Source organism: Hippopotamus amphibius, chromosome 4 (assembly GCF_030028045.1).
Source record: "Hippopotamus amphibius kiboko isolate mHipAmp2 chromosome 4, mHipAmp2.hap2, whole genome shotgun sequence".
NCBI lineage: Eukaryota > Metazoa > Chordata > Mammalia > Artiodactyla > Hippopotamidae > Hippopotamus > Hippopotamus amphibius.
This window is the reverse complement of record NC_080189.1, coordinates 145,736,623-145,755,051: the sequence shown is the minus strand read 5'-3', so window position 1 is coordinate 145,755,051 and position 18,429 is coordinate 145,736,623. Positions and strand designations below refer to the sequence as shown.

Genomic DNA, 18,429 nt, shown 5'->3' with positions numbered 1-18,429 from the left:
CACAGCATTAGAAATGATGGTGAGATCATGCCCTTGTTTGCACTTGGCTTAGATTTAATCAGGTAACCAAAGAAATTCTAGTCAAAGAAGAATGACTGCATATAAAAACATACGAACGTGAAAAGACTAGCAACTCTACATTTTCAAAAATTGTCTGAGATGTCTTGCTAAAAGGATGTCCTGTTGAAATAAAAGTCTTATCTTTATAAGCCTTGGAGAAATAATTTGCTATAGTTCCAAAGTTAAAAGCCCTCTTAGAGATAAGAAGGATATAAAACATAGGAAAAGAGATCATTCCCAAGACAGAATCAAAAAATGGTTAAGGGATTTTTATTGCATTGAAATTTACCATCTGAAAAAATCATTTTAATGGAGTACATTTCATAGTAAATATATGAATTATGAGACTGAGCTGATTCCACAGTCTACTTTTAATGAAATTTATCCTCCCACTGGCCAGATTTGGGACACGTTGAGGATCAAAAAGAACAATAACTGTAAGTGACTGTAAAGTATCAAATGAATAAAAATCCATGAATCCATCCTATTTTAAAAAGAGAAAGGGAAAAAAAATAAGGAAAACTCTTTCCTGTAGAATGTCAGCTAATAAAAGAAGGAAAGATATTTAGAAAAACCACCATTTTGCATCCCCAGGGCAATAACTGATTCAAGCAAGGATCAGCAAAGTAAAATAAAGCCATTAAGTGGAAAGTTATGAAGAATAGGATATCCACACAGTACCAAAGAATGACCCACAAATACTAACCATTTGCAAGGAGGAAAAACAAAACCTTTATAGTGGAGAAAACTCTGCTCACTGACTTGACCAAGGGATCACTCTTAAATTCAGTAATAGCAGGGCAACCCGATATTCTGTTTCTTGATGTGAAGCAATAAAAGTACACAAGATCACTAGTGAAATCTTGCCAAGAATGCTTAACCTGAATCCAATCAAGCCTTCACATTTTACAGGAAATAGAGGGACTGAAAGATGTTAGAAGACAGCATAAACAACCAAATCCAGAATGTGGGCCCTTCTACAAAACAATTGCAACGACTTCAAAAATTTAATGTCACTTAAAAAAAAAATATGGAGAGACTATTTTAGACAAAAAAGACTAGGGATATAACCAAATGCAATGTATAACATTGACTGAACGCTGGTTGGGAGGAGTGGGGAAGTTGCTATTAAAAACTTCTTGAAACAAATTGGAAAATTTGAATAGAGATTAAATTTTTGATGATATTAAGAATTATCATCAATTTTCCTTAGGTGTGATCGTGGTGTTGTAATTATATAGGAGAATCTCCTTGTTCTTAGGAAATACATGCTTAAATTTTTAGAGATGAAATATCATGATGCCTGAAATTTACTCTAAAATAATATAGTAGCGTGGTGGGGAGAGGGAGGACCACCAAAATCTGTCTTTGACCCACAAAACTAGCGATATTGTTTAATCTAATATATACATAAACACTGTTAAAGCAAGCATGGAAAAATGGTAACAACTGTTGACTCAAGGTGGTGGCTATACAAAGGTGTTTATTGTACTATCCTTTCAACTTTTCCATGTTGAAAATTTTTCATACGTAGAAGTTCTGGGAGAGAGGGGAAGTCTTCTCAGAAATATTTTCCTTAGAAGAGATCTATGTACCTTAAATTTTAAAGAAGCACCTTAACTTTTCTAAAGAAGTGGCTTGCTTTTCCTCATTTGTTTATTCACCATCCATTCAAACACTCCTAAAATCTGCCTTAATTATTGCAAATAATATCCTAATGCTAGAATAGGCCTAATATAAATCCCACAATAATCAGCACAACATTTATAGATGTAAACATCTGGTTTTATACCCAAATAACAAACTTAACAGCAGTAAAACAAATCGTTTATTACAGTATATAACGTGTTATATTAAATTTACACAGATATATAAAAAACACATACTGTTTATATCATACAGTCATTTAACATCAACAGGAATAGCAAAACAAGTACTACTCATGCACAAAACATGCATATATTGGTATCAAAAAAGCAATTTTACACAATACTGTTTACCAAGAAAAATTTTTTTTAAAAAAGCCCTTCCAGACAGGGTCAGTGGTCCCACCTGGATTGGATTGCACTAATGTCTGGGCTAATGCTTAGTGGCACAGTGCTCCATGAGCGGGCTGAGCTTGGAGTCACACCCAAGGGTTATCTCACTAGGAGTGAATTTCTCTGTACCCAATGACCAAAGTATTATCCCAAAGGCAAGTCTCCAAGCGAGGAATGGTTGGATCTGATGCAAATTAGGGAGGAGGAGAAAGGCATCAATGTTGGGTAAATGGCCCTAGAAGAGGTTACTGTAACCAGGGCCTAGGCACCAAGTGTGGCAAAGGTTTTAGTGAATCATTTGAAGGTATTACCAGCCTCCCTACCCAGGTCACCCCTCTGAATGTAGGGTCTGGTCTTCAAGTTCTGAGTCCAGTAAACCAAACAGTTCTGAGAAGAAAAAAGAACGCGGATACATTGGAGAAAATTAGAGTGTATAAAAAATTACAGAAAACCATGACTGCCCCTTGTAGTTACTTCACACAACTGCATGTGATGCCCTCGACAGGAAAACCCTAATGGAGACGCTGCCCTAAAGAACCAAAGAAGCAAATGTATGTCCTCAAATTCCATCCACCTGACCTCCGGATCCAACGGTCTCATCCCATTAACACTTGAACACCAAAACCTGTGCCTTCACAGATGCTCAGAAGATCTCAAATAAAAATCATCTGACACCACAAACGTCACTCACTATCACCACCATCAGAAACTCAATATTCACTTCTAACCCGCAAAAACATTCTTTACCTTCCATTAAAGGCACTAGGGTCCATACATGACGAAGACGAGACAGAATTCACCTCGCTTTTACCTTATCCAAAGGAAAGCGTTCCATGAAATCATTACGCACCAAAAAGTAAGACGCCACCATTTCTTGGGGAACTAGAGACACCCCACTTTCTACGCCAAGGCTGCTCCTCAGACGGTGGTCATCAGCTTCAAAGAACCGGAGCGAAAGCGCAGGATCTTCTTCTTGAGGTTGTGCGAAGCCTTGATCTTGACGAAGGTTTTGGCGGGGTGGTGGCGAAGGTCCGGGGCCGGGACGGGCTGCAGGGGGAGCGTCTGGACAAACTGGGACCAGATCAAGCCCCCGCTCTCCTCGGAGTCGCTGGTGCTGCTGCTGTCGCCCACGAACTCGCCCTCGCTCACGCTGGACTCGCTGTCGCCGAAGCAGTTGGTGGTGTAGTTGCTGCGCTCGTCGTCGCTGGTGTCCAGCACGGTGGAGTGGAACAGGGACTCGCACTCGGCCGAGTACTCGGAGTCGCTGGCCGCGTAGGCGTAGGGGCTGGCGTAGGGCAGCGGCGCGGCCGCGAACAGCCCCGCGGGCTCCCGGCGGCCCCGCCGCGCGCGCCGCAGCGCCTCCTCGTACGACACCTCGGCGGCCGACCGCCACCGCCGCGAGTCGGCGCGCTTGTGCTTGGGCTTGGCCAGCACCGCCTCGCGGCCGTGGCCGTGGCCGTGCGCCCGGCTGCCCGCGCGGTGGCCCGCGCCCGCGGGCCGGCTGGGGAGCCCCGCGTCGGGCTGGCCGCCGCCGCCGCCGCCGCCGCCCCGCCGCCCCTTGGCCGGGGCTCTCCGGAGTCTCTTGTTTGTATCCGTGTCGTCGGGGAGCCGGCACTTCTTGCCGGCCGCCCGGGCTCTCTCCCTCGCCGCGGGCGGCGCGCTCTCGGGCCCGTGGACGGCTGCGGCCCGGTGCTTCAGGGCCGAGCCCCTCGGGGCGGCCGCGGGCCGCGTGCCCCGGGGCGGCCGGACGCCGGGCGGCAGCGCCAGGCCGGGCGGCGCCTTCCCCAGCGGCCCTTCCTCCAGGCTCTGAGAAGAAGAGCCCTCGCTTCTGAAATCCAGGGCGGGCCGCTCTTCCGCTGCCAGGAAAGCGGGAGACAGCAGGGCTGCAGCGGCGGGAGGGGGCGCCGCCGGAGGGGCGGCCTGTGGGCTGTTTTTCTGCGACACCTTTTTCAGTGGCTGGACCACCTTGTTCTCCTGCAGCAGCGAGGCGGGCGCCCTCCCAGGGCTCTCCTTCGGGGAGGCAGCTGGGATCTGCCCGCTTTCCTTAGGGGGCTCCCCTGTCCCAGCAGGCGGGCACCTAGCAAGTTCCTGGGAGACTGGCTTGGCATTTTTGGGCAGATGCTTCCCTTGAAGTTCAGTGGCAGCGCCTGGGCAGCAGCCCTCAGGCGCGGGCAACCTCTTGCTCTCCGGTGGTTCTGGCTTTGATTCTTTCGACCACTGTTTCAGTGGGGAGAACGTCCCATTGTCCAGAGAGGGGATCCCGCCAGAGGGCAAAGGCACCTGTTTAGAACTCTTAAGGTTCCCACTGTTGCCCTGTGAGACGCCCGCAGTCACTCTGACACAAACACTCCCGTTCCTCAGGAGCCCCTTCGTGGGATCTGCGTTGACACTGGTTCTTGGTTTGTTGGTCCTTACAGGGTGTGTTTTTTTCTGGACCAGGCTCAGGATGTAACCATCCATTTTCTTACTGGATGAAGGATGGGGAGCAGACCACAAACTGCTCGGAGATGGTAAGGAAGTGTCTGTCTTGACGGCGTCCAGCTCAGGTCCGACACAAATGTCGCTGGCATGGTTACCGAGCCTCTCCTCTTCCCTCAGGGGGTTGCCGGTCAGGCAAAGGAGGAACATTGGGCTCTGCACGGCCACAGCATGAAGTGGACTGGGGTAGCGATACACATCGTTCCCGTTTTTAGACACCAGATCACACTGGTACTTGGGATTCACATCTGTAATGACACCAAGGGAATTAGATTGTGATGCGGAGGGGAAACGGCCAACTGCCCCTGAGGCCTGGTCTTCACAGTGGCCTTCTTTATATTCCAACCATCCTATGAGATCTGAAAAACATTTAAAGGTACACTCTGAAGAAATGAATCGGTCAGTACCAGCTTGACTCTGGCCAGTTTCTATGAAGACAAATTCATGGGTACAGAGAGAATGCCAAAGAATCAACAAATACTCCACAAGCTATTCTACTATTTCACATATACTTCATAACTACTGGGTGGGGGAAAAAGTAATTAACAAAGGAATTTTTAACAAGATATGATATAACTCTGAAGGAAAAACATTCAGTCATTAAAAATGCTTTCAAACTATTGAATAATATGGGGAAAATGCTTTAAAGTGGAATGAAAATCATAATACCAGACTACTGATTATACTTTTATTAAGACTGGATATATTCAAAGAAAAAAGTCTGAAATGAAGCACCTCTCTAGTATTAGCCAAGATGCTAATACTAGCATCTCAATGTGGTGGGAAAGCAAGTAATGTTTACTTTTTTCTTTATTTTCTATTTTCTAAATTTTCAATAAATATGTACTGCATAATTACTGGAAAAATAACTGTTTTTTGAGTTGTTCTTTCTCTAGGCCACTCTCCCTTCTGTGTTCTATTCCTGGTTTCCCTTTAAAATACTTCTGATAAACTTTACTCTTTGATAAACTTTACTCTTTACGGGCTTTCTCCTCATTGTTTTAGACTTAATTCTTAATGATGTGTTCTAGTATAAATGTCAATTAAAAGGTCAGAGTGACTAATCAAATTTCAATAGACTAAATTTAAATAATAATCACCTTATGTTTTCAATAGTGACAGTAAAAAAAAAAGTACAATATTTTAGGAGGGAATTCTTGATGAGGTTTTAAAAGATTGAGTAGCAGTATTAATGAATAAATTTCCCACATCTCAAAAATGCAGATGCCAAAATACAATGAAATCAAGTTTCTTCTTAATTAAATGATTTTGCTCTCTTATCTCGGTGTATATTATAAACATCAAAACCCTTGAATGACCTTTAGTTAGAGAGGATCAACGTTTTTGTCACTATTTAATTTGTTTTCCATTATATTTATTCACTCAAATATTGAAAAACCACTATATGTTAGATTCTGTGCTAACTGTTTAATTTAAGGGAAAGCTCCATGAATATCAATGATAATTAGCAGTCGGGGGTGGGGGTGGGGGGTAGGGAATACAGTCTAGACCCAGAAATGATATGAGATTCATCTGTAAACTAAAGATTATTGTAAAATAAAAGTGCCATGTCCCCAGTCCCACCTCTACTCCCAATAAATAGTTTGTTGTAAGAAGGGGAAACCTCTCCAGCTAATCCAAGGCCTATCCTTGTCTTACTTAAGCTGCATTTACCTACATGACATCTTTCATCCCTTTTCCTCCATATAGTTAAGGAACAAGACAGGCATCCCAGCCCCCAAGGGCCAGTCCAACTGTCTCAACTATGTGAAGATGTGACATTTGGGATAGCAGGAGTCTGTCTTTAAGGAAAACCTATACCAAAGTACCTTTAATGGGTTTATAAAATTTCCCTCTGAAACCAGATCTGCAGAGTGAAAGGGAGCAATCACCAATGAACTTGAGACCCAGACACTCTAGATAACAGATTTGTGCTCCCCCAAATGTTTGCTGCTAACAACACACACTGCACAAACACAAAGACACCAGCCAATTAGCAGCCTCGGTTGTTTAGTGTTATGTTTGCATTGCCTGGACTTCAGAAATTCAGCCTTACACCCAAGTGGACACCACACATAAACCAAGGGTGCAGTAGCTTGTGCCAGAACCCACAGCTCCCCTAATCTCCGTATTTCCTCTGATCTTCTAAGGAACTGCACTACAGCAGAACTAAGGAAGGTGTCCCGAGTGTCAGCAACAACTCTGCCAATCAGCAAATGAGAAGCCTCTGACAAAGGGCATATAAAACCAAACTCCTCCTCTGTTCGTTGAGAAGGTTGAACACAACAATTTCTGCATTCCCTTGGTGTGGTGGGAAAACGTGGACCTGGCAGATAGTCCTGAGCTTGAACCCTACCTCTGCCACTCACTCGCTATATAGCCTTAAACAACTTATTTAACCTAGCCTCACTAGGCCTCATTTTTCTGATACATAAAATAGAGCTAACAACACTTGCGCCCTGTAGAACTGTTGGAAGGATTGAAAGCAGATAAATGTATGCAGAGCATACAGCAGTGTGTGACACATAGTGGAAATGCAGAAACTCTTCCAGGACCAACAACGGCACGATTCTCTCTAGAGGTCATCACAAGAACAGCCCAAAACGGGGAACATGATCTAGGGGAACTCACCCCGTCCATCTGCTAAAAGAAGAGAGAGCTGCCATCATGTAAGGCATTCTGGAGAATATGGAGGGGCTGCTGCCACCAGAAGTGCCAAGCAGCTCTTAGCTGGGCTGACAGATACATCTAACTTAATGTAAGCTTTAGCTTTAAATGACTAAAGGAAGAAGAAAATAGATGCAAAGTAATTTTGAAAAGAAAATACAAACAAATTAACAGCAAAGGCTCAAAAACAGAGTTCAGGACCTATAATATTGCGACAGGATTTCTAAAAATAACCTGTCTTGCCACCATCAGAATATAAAGCCAGGTGGCACCCAAAGAGGACTGGAATAGTGGTGATCTTGATTCTAGATGCAACTATGGCATGAAATGCAGAAAGCTGATGAAATTCTCCGAGCCTTTGTTTTTCATCAGTAGAAGGGGTTTAAGCTACACAACCTTTAAGGACCTTCGACCCCTTCCAATTAAAAATGTCTATCAATCCTAAAAAGTCTTACCTGCAGACTTGGGGCAACCATCTGAGATAGTCAGGGTTGCCTCCAAGGGGCTGCAAAAGCAGGTGCTGGAATGACAACTGGATAAACACTCACTGAAGACCGAGTTCGAGGAATTGGAAAGGGATCCCGAAGCCCCATCACTCAGCTCATAAAATCCTACAAATAAAAACACCATTTGGGATTAATAGCATATCAAGCAATAATATACACTTGTGCTTAAAAGGAAAAAAGGGAATCATGTAGAAAAGGTAGGAAAGGGAGAATATGGGGGGACAATTTTGGTTCACCAGATTTAGCATCCTGATTTTATGGTTTCATTTCCAGCAATCTTTAGAAAAAGGCAGAGAGCCCATAGCTATGGGTACGTTTCAAGGTGGAGTGCTCTTACTCTCAAACTGACCTTCCTCCTCGACCCCACCTTTAAAGATGTGCAAGGAAAGACTTAGGTCTGTCAAAGCTTCAACTTTTTCAGGAACATTTCAGAAAGAATAACTTGAAAAGAAAAACAAATCTATTTAAGGAGCCAAATGGTTTAAAAGAAAAAAGAAAAAAAAAACTTTTGAAGTGGTCTCAGGAAGTTGAAGTGTGACTAATTTTCTAGCCCAGTTCTGACTTTCTCAAGTTTCAAAGGAGGAACGCTCTTCCAGAAATTTGAATAGAACCTTTTATTTTTACACTCAGGGAACTTCAGTCAGACCAATCTCATTATTAAAAATTCTGTTGTCTAATGAACTTATCTACAAAACAGAAACAGCCTCATAGACATAGAGAACGGACTTGTGGTTGCCAATGGGGAGGAGGGTGGGGGGAGGGATGGATTGGGAGTTTGGGATTGGCAGATGCGAACTATTATATAGAGAATGGATAAACAATAAGGTCTTACTGTATAGCACAGGGAACTATATTCAATATCCTGTGAAGTGATAAACCATAATGGAAAAGAATATGAAAAAGAATGTATATATACTTATAACTGAATCACTTTGCTGTACAATAGAAATTAACACAACATCGTAAATCAACTACACTTCAACAAAATACATTTTTTAAAAAATATGTTGTCTGATTTTGTTTCCCTCTCATGCTACTGAATGGCAGACTTTTCTTGTTTTGTTTTGTTTTATTCTCTGTGCACTGGAAACAAATTCCATTGCCATTTGCAGGTCTGGGAATGCTAAGCACAGGGGGCCAAGGTAGAACTTATGACTGCAGGATTCTTCCTTGTGCTCCCATACTCACCTGAGCTGGGGCGGCTGTCTGTCTCCAGGTGCTCTTCAGATGTCTTTTCTACATCCAGTCTCAGGTCACTTATCTGCTTGTCAAGTTCCTGCAACTGGTTCAACAAACCAGCATCTCTTCTCCTCAAACAATTCTGATTAGGGAGAAACGGAGAAAGGAAAAACAAACGCATTTTGGAGACAACGAACCAGAAAGTCCCCTCTAAGTATTCAGATTACCATCTGAAGAGTTCACTAAATCTTCCAAAACCAAAAATTTTACTGGATGACCTGAAATAAAGCAAAACTTCAAGAATATGTCCTATGTTGAATTTCACTTTCTCACATTTTGCGGTGATATAAAGTTTCTTCATAAAAACAAGACCTGCTTTGAGTTTCAACTAATATACAAACTTACTTTTTATAGTTAAGTATAAGAAAAACCCACTGAGATTTTTTTTAAAAACCTCTGTGTACAGCCAATTTTTTACAAAACAGTACTTCACTGTAGGCTCTAATTTGAAGTCAGAGTGTAACAGATTTCCTACAATACACTATAATCTTACTTAGGTGAGATTTTCTGGCCAAATGTCCTGCAGAGTTTTGTTTTCTATTAGTTGCTTTGTGAGGTTTAATCAGTCTCAGAGCCTTTGAAAGTGAGAAACTAATACTAATAGCCAGTGCCAAGTATAATGTGAGCTGGCAGAATCCAAAACCCTCGAGGGAAGGTCCATCAAGATTTGAACTCAACTTGGGTTTCCAAAGGTGACAGACCGTAGTGCTAACTCACACTGCCACCTAGTGCTTCCTATTGCTGGGAAAGGAAACACACACACACACACACACACACAACTCAAAAGGCATCTGGTTCAAATCACAAATGCCAAGTCTACAAATGAAAATAGTACCACAAACACTGACTGGACGGGAATTCTACTGACACGCTGCCTTGCTCCCCTCCAGGGGACAAGAGGAATGCGCCACTCACAACTGTGAGACTCATGAAGACAAGAAGGTACAAGACAATGCACACAATGTCAATGACCGGGCAAAGCCAACAAGAATTGGCGCAAATCAGCGTCTGCTACCAGAAAAACAGAGCAGAATGCCAAAACAGAGGTACTGCACAAACCACCATCTACATAATGTACATCCTTACAAAATAGATGCATGTGAGTTATCTACTCCTCCTGTCTGTCCTTTGCCTTAAAAAGCTTGAAGACATAACATGCTTGTTTGTTAGAATGAGTTTCGTCAGGAAAAATGAACCAAACAAGTAAAATCACTTTGATGCTCAAAAAAAGAGACAAATTATCTGAAAAGAGATAATACAAGAAAACACTTGGCAAATAACCACACAGCACCTCTCTGTTAGTAGGAGGGACATTATCTAGCATGTGTCTAGTTTCAGGTACTATCACATGGTCAGATAAGGATTTTTTTTGTTTTGTTTTCAAAACTATATTTTTGAGGTCACCGAAACAAAGCTGCCGCCATTACTCTGAGGCTGGGTCAAAAGCTCTTCATCAATACATCAAGCGCCAAAGTTCTTTTTCTTCCCCATTAATGAAGACGGCAGAAAATGTCTGAGACGCTGACACAATTCCAATATGATAAATGCTCCCCGAGAGCAGGTTTTTCTCCTCGCCCACCTCCTCCTCAAGTCCCAGCGAGCACTACATATACAACGTAAGGGGAGAGGGCACCTTCTCCAGCCCAATTTCCATCATCTGCATCTGTTTCAGCCGCCTTATACAAAAGGGCTTCTATCTGAAATTCAGCAGCGGCCCAGGCAAGAGCTGGCAGGCTGGGGAGCGCCCTGGGAGGGGCCGGTTCCCCGCGGCCGCTTCCGTGTCATCGTTAAACTGCGGCGCTGGACGGTCCACCGCGCCCCAAGCCCCCTCCTCAGCTTCTGTCCCCTCTCGGCGGGAGGACAAGAAGCCAAGGAGCCCACCGAAGAAATGCCATTTTAAACGAGGCTTTGCAAACCTCCGGGGAGAGGGCACGCTTTCGTCTAACCGGAGAGTTCGAAGGTAACAACCAGGCGACTCCGAGAAGTCCCCAGGCAGAGCTGGAGGGCCGTGCGCGCGGGGTCGCCAGCCCCTCACCTGACACAAAGCGGGCACCCGCCGGGAAGCTGGGCGTCGGCAGCCCCCGCGCCGCGGGCGCCCGCGGGAACCTGGGCCACCAAGGCACCGGCCGGGGGCCCCGCGGAGCCAAAGGATCTCCCCAGCCAGAGGCAGCCCAGCTTCCCCCGCGGGCCACCTGCCCGACCCCCGGCCCGTCCGCAGGCACAGCCGCGCCCCACCTCCAGGCACGACCTACCAACTGCTTCCGCAGCAGCAAGATGTTCTCCTCCAAGAACTTCTCCTCCAGGCGGCTGCGCTGCGCCGCCTCCCCCGGCAGCTCCCCGGCGCGGGCGGCAGCGGCCCCCGCGCCCCCAGAGCCGCGCAGGGCGCCCCGGACCAGCAGCTCCTGGCGCTGGCGCAGGTACTCCAGCTCCGCCAGCCCGGCCAGCGTGGCCTCCTGCCGCTCGCGGGTGCGCTGCCGCTCCGTGTCCGCCTCGCCCTTCTCCCGCCAGCGCCCCTCGGGCTCCGCGGCGCGCTGCTCGCCCCGGCCCGGCGCCGGCGGCTCCAGCTCCCTCGCCGTCCCGGCCGGACTCGGCTTCATGGCCCCCAATCCTGCCGCGCGCGGCCGTGCCCGCGGCCGGGCCGCCCCGGCGGAGCAGCGGGCGCTAGGGCTGCGGCCGCCGACTCATGCCTCCCGGCGGCGGGACGCAGCGGCGGCGGCGGCGGGGAGCCGGAGCGCTCGGAAGCCGCGCGCGGCCGCCAGCTGCGGCCGTCCGGGCCCGGGCGGCGCCGTCCGCTGTCGCCGCGCGCCCCTCGCCGCGGCCCCGCAGCTGATAACGCCCTGCCCGGCGCTACGTCACGCGCGGCGGCCCCGCGAACCCCCGCCCGGCGCCCGCCTCCCCGCGCCGGCCCCTCGGCGGAGAGGCCCGCTCCCCCCGGCTTCCCCCGCTAGTGTCAGGGGCGCCGCTGGCGCTCGGCGCCGGCCTCCTCCTCGCCCGGCCCTCCCCGCTCCTCCCTCTCTCCTCCCCCGCGCTGCCCGCGGCCCTCCTCGCCCCCTTTTCGGGTTTACGGCACCCAGTTTTTGCCTCGCTCCTTATTGGTTCTCTTGCCTCGCACAAAGCAAGGGGCGAGCACCTCGAGCCCCAGCATCCTGTTACAGTCGGCCTCGCGACGGGGCAGGGTCCGCGAAGGGACGCAGCAGTTGGGCTCTCCAGAGAACTTTCTGAAACTCGACCGAGTTGCAGCGCACCACGTTAACCCTTTCCCCACACGTCCACTGTTCGTATCCACCCGGACTGATTTAGGTTTCTTCCACCTTACCCAGCAAGGTACTGTGAATGTGTTCAAAGACCATTTCTTGGGATTGGCTTTTTGGACTCCAAGTTGTAAAGGCAGGCGCTACGGGGCACGGTGCAACGTTGTCCTAAAACTGTTTAACACTTAGTTTTCTTGCTGTTGTTTCCATCTTTCCACGGAAGGCACTTAAAATTAGGCAGGAGGATGTCGCTGTATAGCAAGCGGTTGCATCAATTCTTTTACAAGCTCCGGGTGCAGTGAGTGCGCGCGCCTGCGCGCTTTGGTTTTTGTTTGGGTTTTTTATTGTTGTTATTTAGTCTGCAAGCACAAGAGCTCTGACTCTGAAACCAGACTCCTGAATTTGAATCCCCTTTCCAGCCGAGACTAGCCGTGAAAGCAAGTAACTTCACTCTCTGTGCCTCCGTTTCCCCGACGGTACTAACAGAAGGTGCCTGTTGGAAGAATTATAATAATATACAGTATATAATATACATGGGGGTGGGGGTGTTTACAGCGTGGCAGGCACATAGATAGTGAAGGTTCTATGAGTTGTATCTTTTTTTTTTTTTTCTCCAGAGGGACTTATAAACTTTTCCCCTGCAATAGCATTTGTGGTATGGTCTTCTCTGCTTGGGACACTGGTCGCAGGAAATTTCAGTGGGATAGGGGTCTGAAAATGCCACTAGCTGGCTTGTCTGCGGAAAAGTACCATACCTGTTTTAAAAAGCAGTACATCCAAGAGCCTCAGAAATCGAATCCAGCAAGTCACAATTAGCTGAAGTTCAGGCAAAATGTGTGGAGTGCATCCTGTATCATTATTTCAGACTCTTACCCCTTTACCCAGCTGCTTAGCCCTGCTGAGCATTCTCCATTTCTCCCTTCCGCGGAATCCAGCCTTCTTCCCTCCAAGATCAGCTCACTTTGCTCCTCTGAACTCCAGTTAACTGCATGAATATCTGATTGTTACCAAAGGCTATCTGTATGGTTGTTTATCTGGGTATGTACACATACCTCTGTGTATGTAGGTGTTTATGTGTATTTATTCTCTCCAATTACATTATTAAAGTTCCTTGAAGGCAGTGATTGTTTTAATATCCTCTTAGTATTACTGTACTCAGAAAAATGACTTTGCAAGCATTCAAAGAAACTACAGGTTGGTTATAAATTGTTTTTTCATTAATATACTATCTAACCTAATAGTACTCATGTAACCTCTGCCACGGAGTCAAGTTGACATTTACCAAAAAAAAATACGAGTTCTCTTGCCACCCTCCATTGACTTCCCCATTGCTGCCCCTCACAGACATAAATGGAACTATAACTACAACTGTGATTCATAATTAACTAGCTTGTATATTAGACCTAAAAATGGAATTATGCTCAGGTGCTCATCAACTTTCAAAATTAATTCTGTTCAGTTCACCTATGCTTTATGCCTACAGCATGCCAAACACCATACTTGATAATACAGGAACTACACTTTCCTCCCTAATTTTAGTAAGGCACTAAAGAATAATAACTGATCCTGTCTGCCAAATGCCACTCACCCATGTCCTCTGTCATTGTCTCATGCTACTCATTTCTAGGCAAGCTTCTGGCTTTCTAGTTCTGAATTAGATTCCTTCTGGCTGGGCGGAGTCTATTGTGGCCTGTGTTATGTCACACATAGACAACTATATTTATATAGTTGAGGGAAAAAAAGCTGAAGCATGACTTTACACACTACTCATAAATCTTGTTAAAGCAGACAGACAAGTTGCTGTGTCTCCAAACCTTTCCACCTCCCCAGCCCCCTCCCCACCAAATGCCACTTTGAGTTGGCTCATTAGTCCAAAGCAAACCATTTGCCATAACAGCTTGTACATCTCCATGAAAAAGTGTTCCCAGCAAGTTTAAATATTAAAAGTAATGTATTCAAATGATTCCGCCAATAAAATGGTCGCAAATAGTAAAAAAGGTTATGCTTTCCAAAGTATCCATTACACATTAATAAATAATGCTGTTCATTCACGCGCCAATTAAAACAAACTCAGGCTGTCAAGTGAAGTTAGAAGCAAGGAGCTCAATGCTGTAATTGTTTTTCCAGGAAAATTCCCAATGTCGTCAGATTGTGTGCCTGGTTGGGTTGCCCCTATTCTCTTCTTAACCCAACAGCCAATTTTTCTCCTCTCCAGTTTAGTCCTCCGGCTTTCTTTCCTCTTTGACTCTTTGTTTTGGTTGCAGGTATTTGGGAGGCATTTGAAGGTAATCACCCACTGTTCACTGCTCTCTCCTGTCAGCCCCAGGATGTCACTTCCCCTTACTGTTTTGATTTTTCTTTCCTTTTCTCTTTAAAGCAAGTGCCGGTGCTTCTTCCTCCACTAATGCTACTTCATTACCTCCTATCTAGTATTGCTGCCCTCTTGTTAGTTCTTTTGCTTTCCCTGGAGGCCTCTGTCTTCTCAGAAAAGCTGCTGATCGACACTCAGAAAGTGTTACATTAAAGACAGGGTGGATCTGCTGCCCAGAGGACCTGGAGAGTAAGATAAAGTTGCCAGCATGAAAGAGTCTTGAGTGAATGTATCACAGCCATGTAGCTTATGCTTAAAGATATTTCCTGGGCAGAGCCAGGAAGGGTCCCTCAGATCACACAGTCTGACGCTTTGCCCTTGGGCAGAACAACTCCCAACAGCACCCTCACAAAGTCTGAGCATCATTGTACAAATGCCTTATCCAGCAGTGAACATTTTCTTGCAGTCAGGCAAAGTAAGGAGCATCAATTGCATGTTTTGCTATAGAGCAAAGCAACAAAATGATGCCTTGCAGCTTTTATGGCCAAACACAAATGATGTAATTGGGAAAAGCTGTCTCCGAATAGGAGGGAAAAAATAAAGGGCAACCCTTTGAGTTGGGGTGATGACCAGCATTCGAGGGATTGGGATCAAAGCTCCAGCCAGACATCAAAGCCCATTTGAGTCTAATGCCAGAAGAGCCACAGTGAATTTAACTTCATATATAAACTAATTATAGCTTGACCCCACAATCAGGCTTCAGTGAGCACGTAGGGGAAAGAAAGCAGACATTGAAACAAAAGATCAAGAGAAAAGAAAGCTGGTAGCGAAACTGGGCAACATCATGGCCCTGACCACTTTACAAATCTTTTGAGGGCAGAGGGGAATCAGGGAATGGCAGTGGAAACAGCAAACTTTTGACAATGCGGGTCTTGTCTGCAAGGCTATGAAACAGCTTCTTCCACCCTCACTGACTCCTGCACAAGGGGAGGCATCCTTATTCCTGGAAGAAAACGTTATCCTTTAGCTGTTTTCCAGCATTGTTAAAGAAGCTCCCCATCACCAGAAGTCTGTTGAAGAAGCGAGCACAAGGTGATTCCCTGAAGTTTGGAGGTGAATTCCCAGCATGTCTGTCTGGCAATGCCTGGCATTCCCCACAGTCTTAATCACTGATGTCTCTGACTTTGGACTTCAGTCCCTTAGCTCTGCCATTTCAGCTGGTTAATCTTTACAGATGGAAGGTGCAGTATGGCAATTGTGCAAATACCCTAAACTACTTGCTCTGGTACTAACACCATGAAATAAGACTACTTCATCCCCAGGCAAAATTTAAAAGTGTTTCAGTTACAAGTGGCCTCTTTAAACAATCATATTCAGTGGATTTTGCCCTTACTCTGATTTATTGGGACCAGTCCAGTCATCAATTATTTGAAAGTTTCAATCCCATGAACTGGCAAACCATTGCACATCTCATTTGACAACCCATAGAACATTTTCAGTCATATTTTTTTTGTCGCTAAGCGTTAGTGATTTCTTGAAATTACAAAGTCCAAATCTACAACCTGAATCTCTTAATTAAGAGAAAAAATTGAAAGCAGGCATTCTTATAAGATAAAAACAAGTATATACCATCATCATTACATTGCACCTCTTTGAGTGATTATTCGTGCATTCAACAGATATGAGTACCTAATATATGTCTGGTGCAATGGTAAACAAATCATAGTCCCTACCTTCATGGAGCTTAAGGTCTAGGAGGTAAACAGGCACTAATTAAATAATTACACACATCTGTGTGATATATAGCATGTTAATTATTCATTAATATATATATTTCCGAATTGTGAAACCACTACCACAATTTGTAAAGTAACATAGGAGGACGTGTAAGTAATTTCGTATTTTAAGAACAGAGGAAAAGGCGTCAATACAAATTATCCTTGGAAGCTAACATTTCTTTTAATCCTATCTAACTGTGTCATCTTTAATCCTATCTAATTGTGTCACCAGTAAATATAATTACTGATATTGTATTAAAAAATGGCACCCACACTTCATTTTTCTTTTTTAAAATAATATTTTCAAAGTAGATATATTCTGTGATTCTATCCAAAAATTAATACCCAAATGAAATCACACACATACTCCAAAATTATCGACCTTTAGGAAAATATTTTACAGAGAAGGGGATCTTATATTTAACTTTTTATTATCTTTTTTTAAAAAAATTTACTCTCCTTAGAGCTACATTTTAAATGTCCATAGGGAGATACCTGCTCTATAGCAAAACAACTCAAAATTTCCATCTAAATATCACTCATTAAAAGGTAGTAACTGATATATGCAATTAAATTTTAAGATAACTAGTTTTCTTACAGATCTATTTATTACCTTTTCCTCAGAATAATCTAGAAAGGAGAAAGCATCACTCCAATGCATGCTACTTTGAGCACTTTCCAGGTGTGGTTTCCTGATCATTTCCACACCAGCAAAGGGAAACGACCAGGTGATGCTTTGCTGGAGAGCTATGGGTTATTCAGGTGAAAGCAGAGGTTTCTGCTTTAGGATTTAGACAGTAGGTCCAGTTCTTTCATTTCCTTTGCTCCTATGAACCTCATCTCTCTGAGGCCAGGAAGAAACCCGAACCAGAACTCATCACGAGCTCCCACCCCGAGTTCTGGGCCGGTGTTTGCCTCCAAGACCCACAAAACCACTTTAATTACGCTCCCTCGGGGGCCTCGGGCCCCCCGTGGAAAGGCCCAGAATGCCATTATCGCCCCTGGAGGGGCTGAAGGCGCTGGCTGCCGCCTGAGGCGGAGGTGGCCTCGCCCGGCGGGGAGCCGCTTCCTCTCATCCCGCTGCACCTCCCGCGCCCGCCGTGTGAAGAGTAGCACGTCCACTTCAAACAGACATCGGGCCTTGGCTCTGTTTGGGCTGAGGGGAGGGCTGGGGGTGCTGAGGAGCTGCAGATTCAAAGAGACGTCAGCTGGGATGACAGGCAGCGGCTCCAGCCCGCAGAGACTGAAGCGGCTGACAGGAGGCCCAGGGCTCCGCTTCCATCTCCTTCTGCGCCCCGGGGGTCTCTCCCTCCTGGGCCGGGGCTCTTTGAAGTCAGGGAGGATGGTTTTGACAACAGATGGGACAATCCGCTCCTGTTCAGTTTGGTCCGTGCAGACTAAATCCAAACAGAGTGGGGGGCAGTTTTGCCTCACGATAAAGAAACGCTGCGGTTTTGTTACACCCAACACATCCCCTTCCCAGGCCCCATGGAGGAATTCGGTTGACCCTCTCTAACCTTTAATAGATCCTGTCTCCACAGAAGAAAGAATCTGATTCTAACATAGCACTTACTGTTGTGGTGAGAGGATGTGCACTGAGGGTCAGCCCAGGCTGGATTTGAACTCCAGCTGCAGGACGCTGCGTGGCTTGGTAATGCCCACCATACACTGGTGGTGCCACCTTGGACCTCTCTCAGCCTCGTTTTTCTCACCTGTAAAATGGGCCTCATACCTGACCTTAGAGGTTGGGAAACGTCTGGAAAGAAATGTTGGTTACCCCAAAGTCCTCAATGTTATACGTGCACGTACCCACTCACACAGAGAATGGACATCTAAGGAAATTCCTCTCAGAGGCAAATTATCATTAACGATTGCTTTGCCAGTTTTCGTATATTGCTTTGAAATTTTTCCTAAAGCATACGGGTCACATTGTTTTCGGAACACTTTATCTGGTCTTGAACTAGGTCTGAGAGACTTTCGAAGCACAGCACTGTGATTTCACCCACTGGCACTTGGGACTGCAAATATAAAACACGGGGACCCTGCCCTTAGAAACCATATGGACCAGTAGAGCAATATGATGCATTGGAAAGAGCACAC

The 18,429-nt window shown here is 45.8% G+C and overlaps 1 protein-coding gene across 2 annotated transcripts; it reads right to left on the bottom strand.

Annotated features, from left to right (window-relative positions):
- Positions 1-742: 742 nt before the first annotated feature.
- DACT1 (dishevelled binding antagonist of beta catenin 1) lies at positions 743-11,671 on the bottom strand. 2 transcript variants are annotated; one of them, XM_057730218.1, is made up of 4 exons: positions 11,242-11,671; positions 8,939-9,071; positions 7,700-7,855; positions 743-4,936 (listed from the first exon to the last, which is right to left on the bottom strand). In XM_057730218.1, exons 1-4 carry the CDS (start codon positions 11,584-11,586, stop codon positions 3,018-3,020), a joined length of 2,553 nt encoding a protein of 850 aa, XP_057586201.1. In that variant the 5' UTR covers positions 11,587-11,671; the 3' UTR covers positions 743-3,017. The 2 variants fall into 2 exon arrangements, with proteins under 2 accessions (XP_057586201.1, XP_057586202.1); XM_057730219.1 differs by having other exon boundaries at positions 743-4,825.
- Between the last annotated feature and the right edge of the window lie 6,758 nt (positions 11,672-18,429).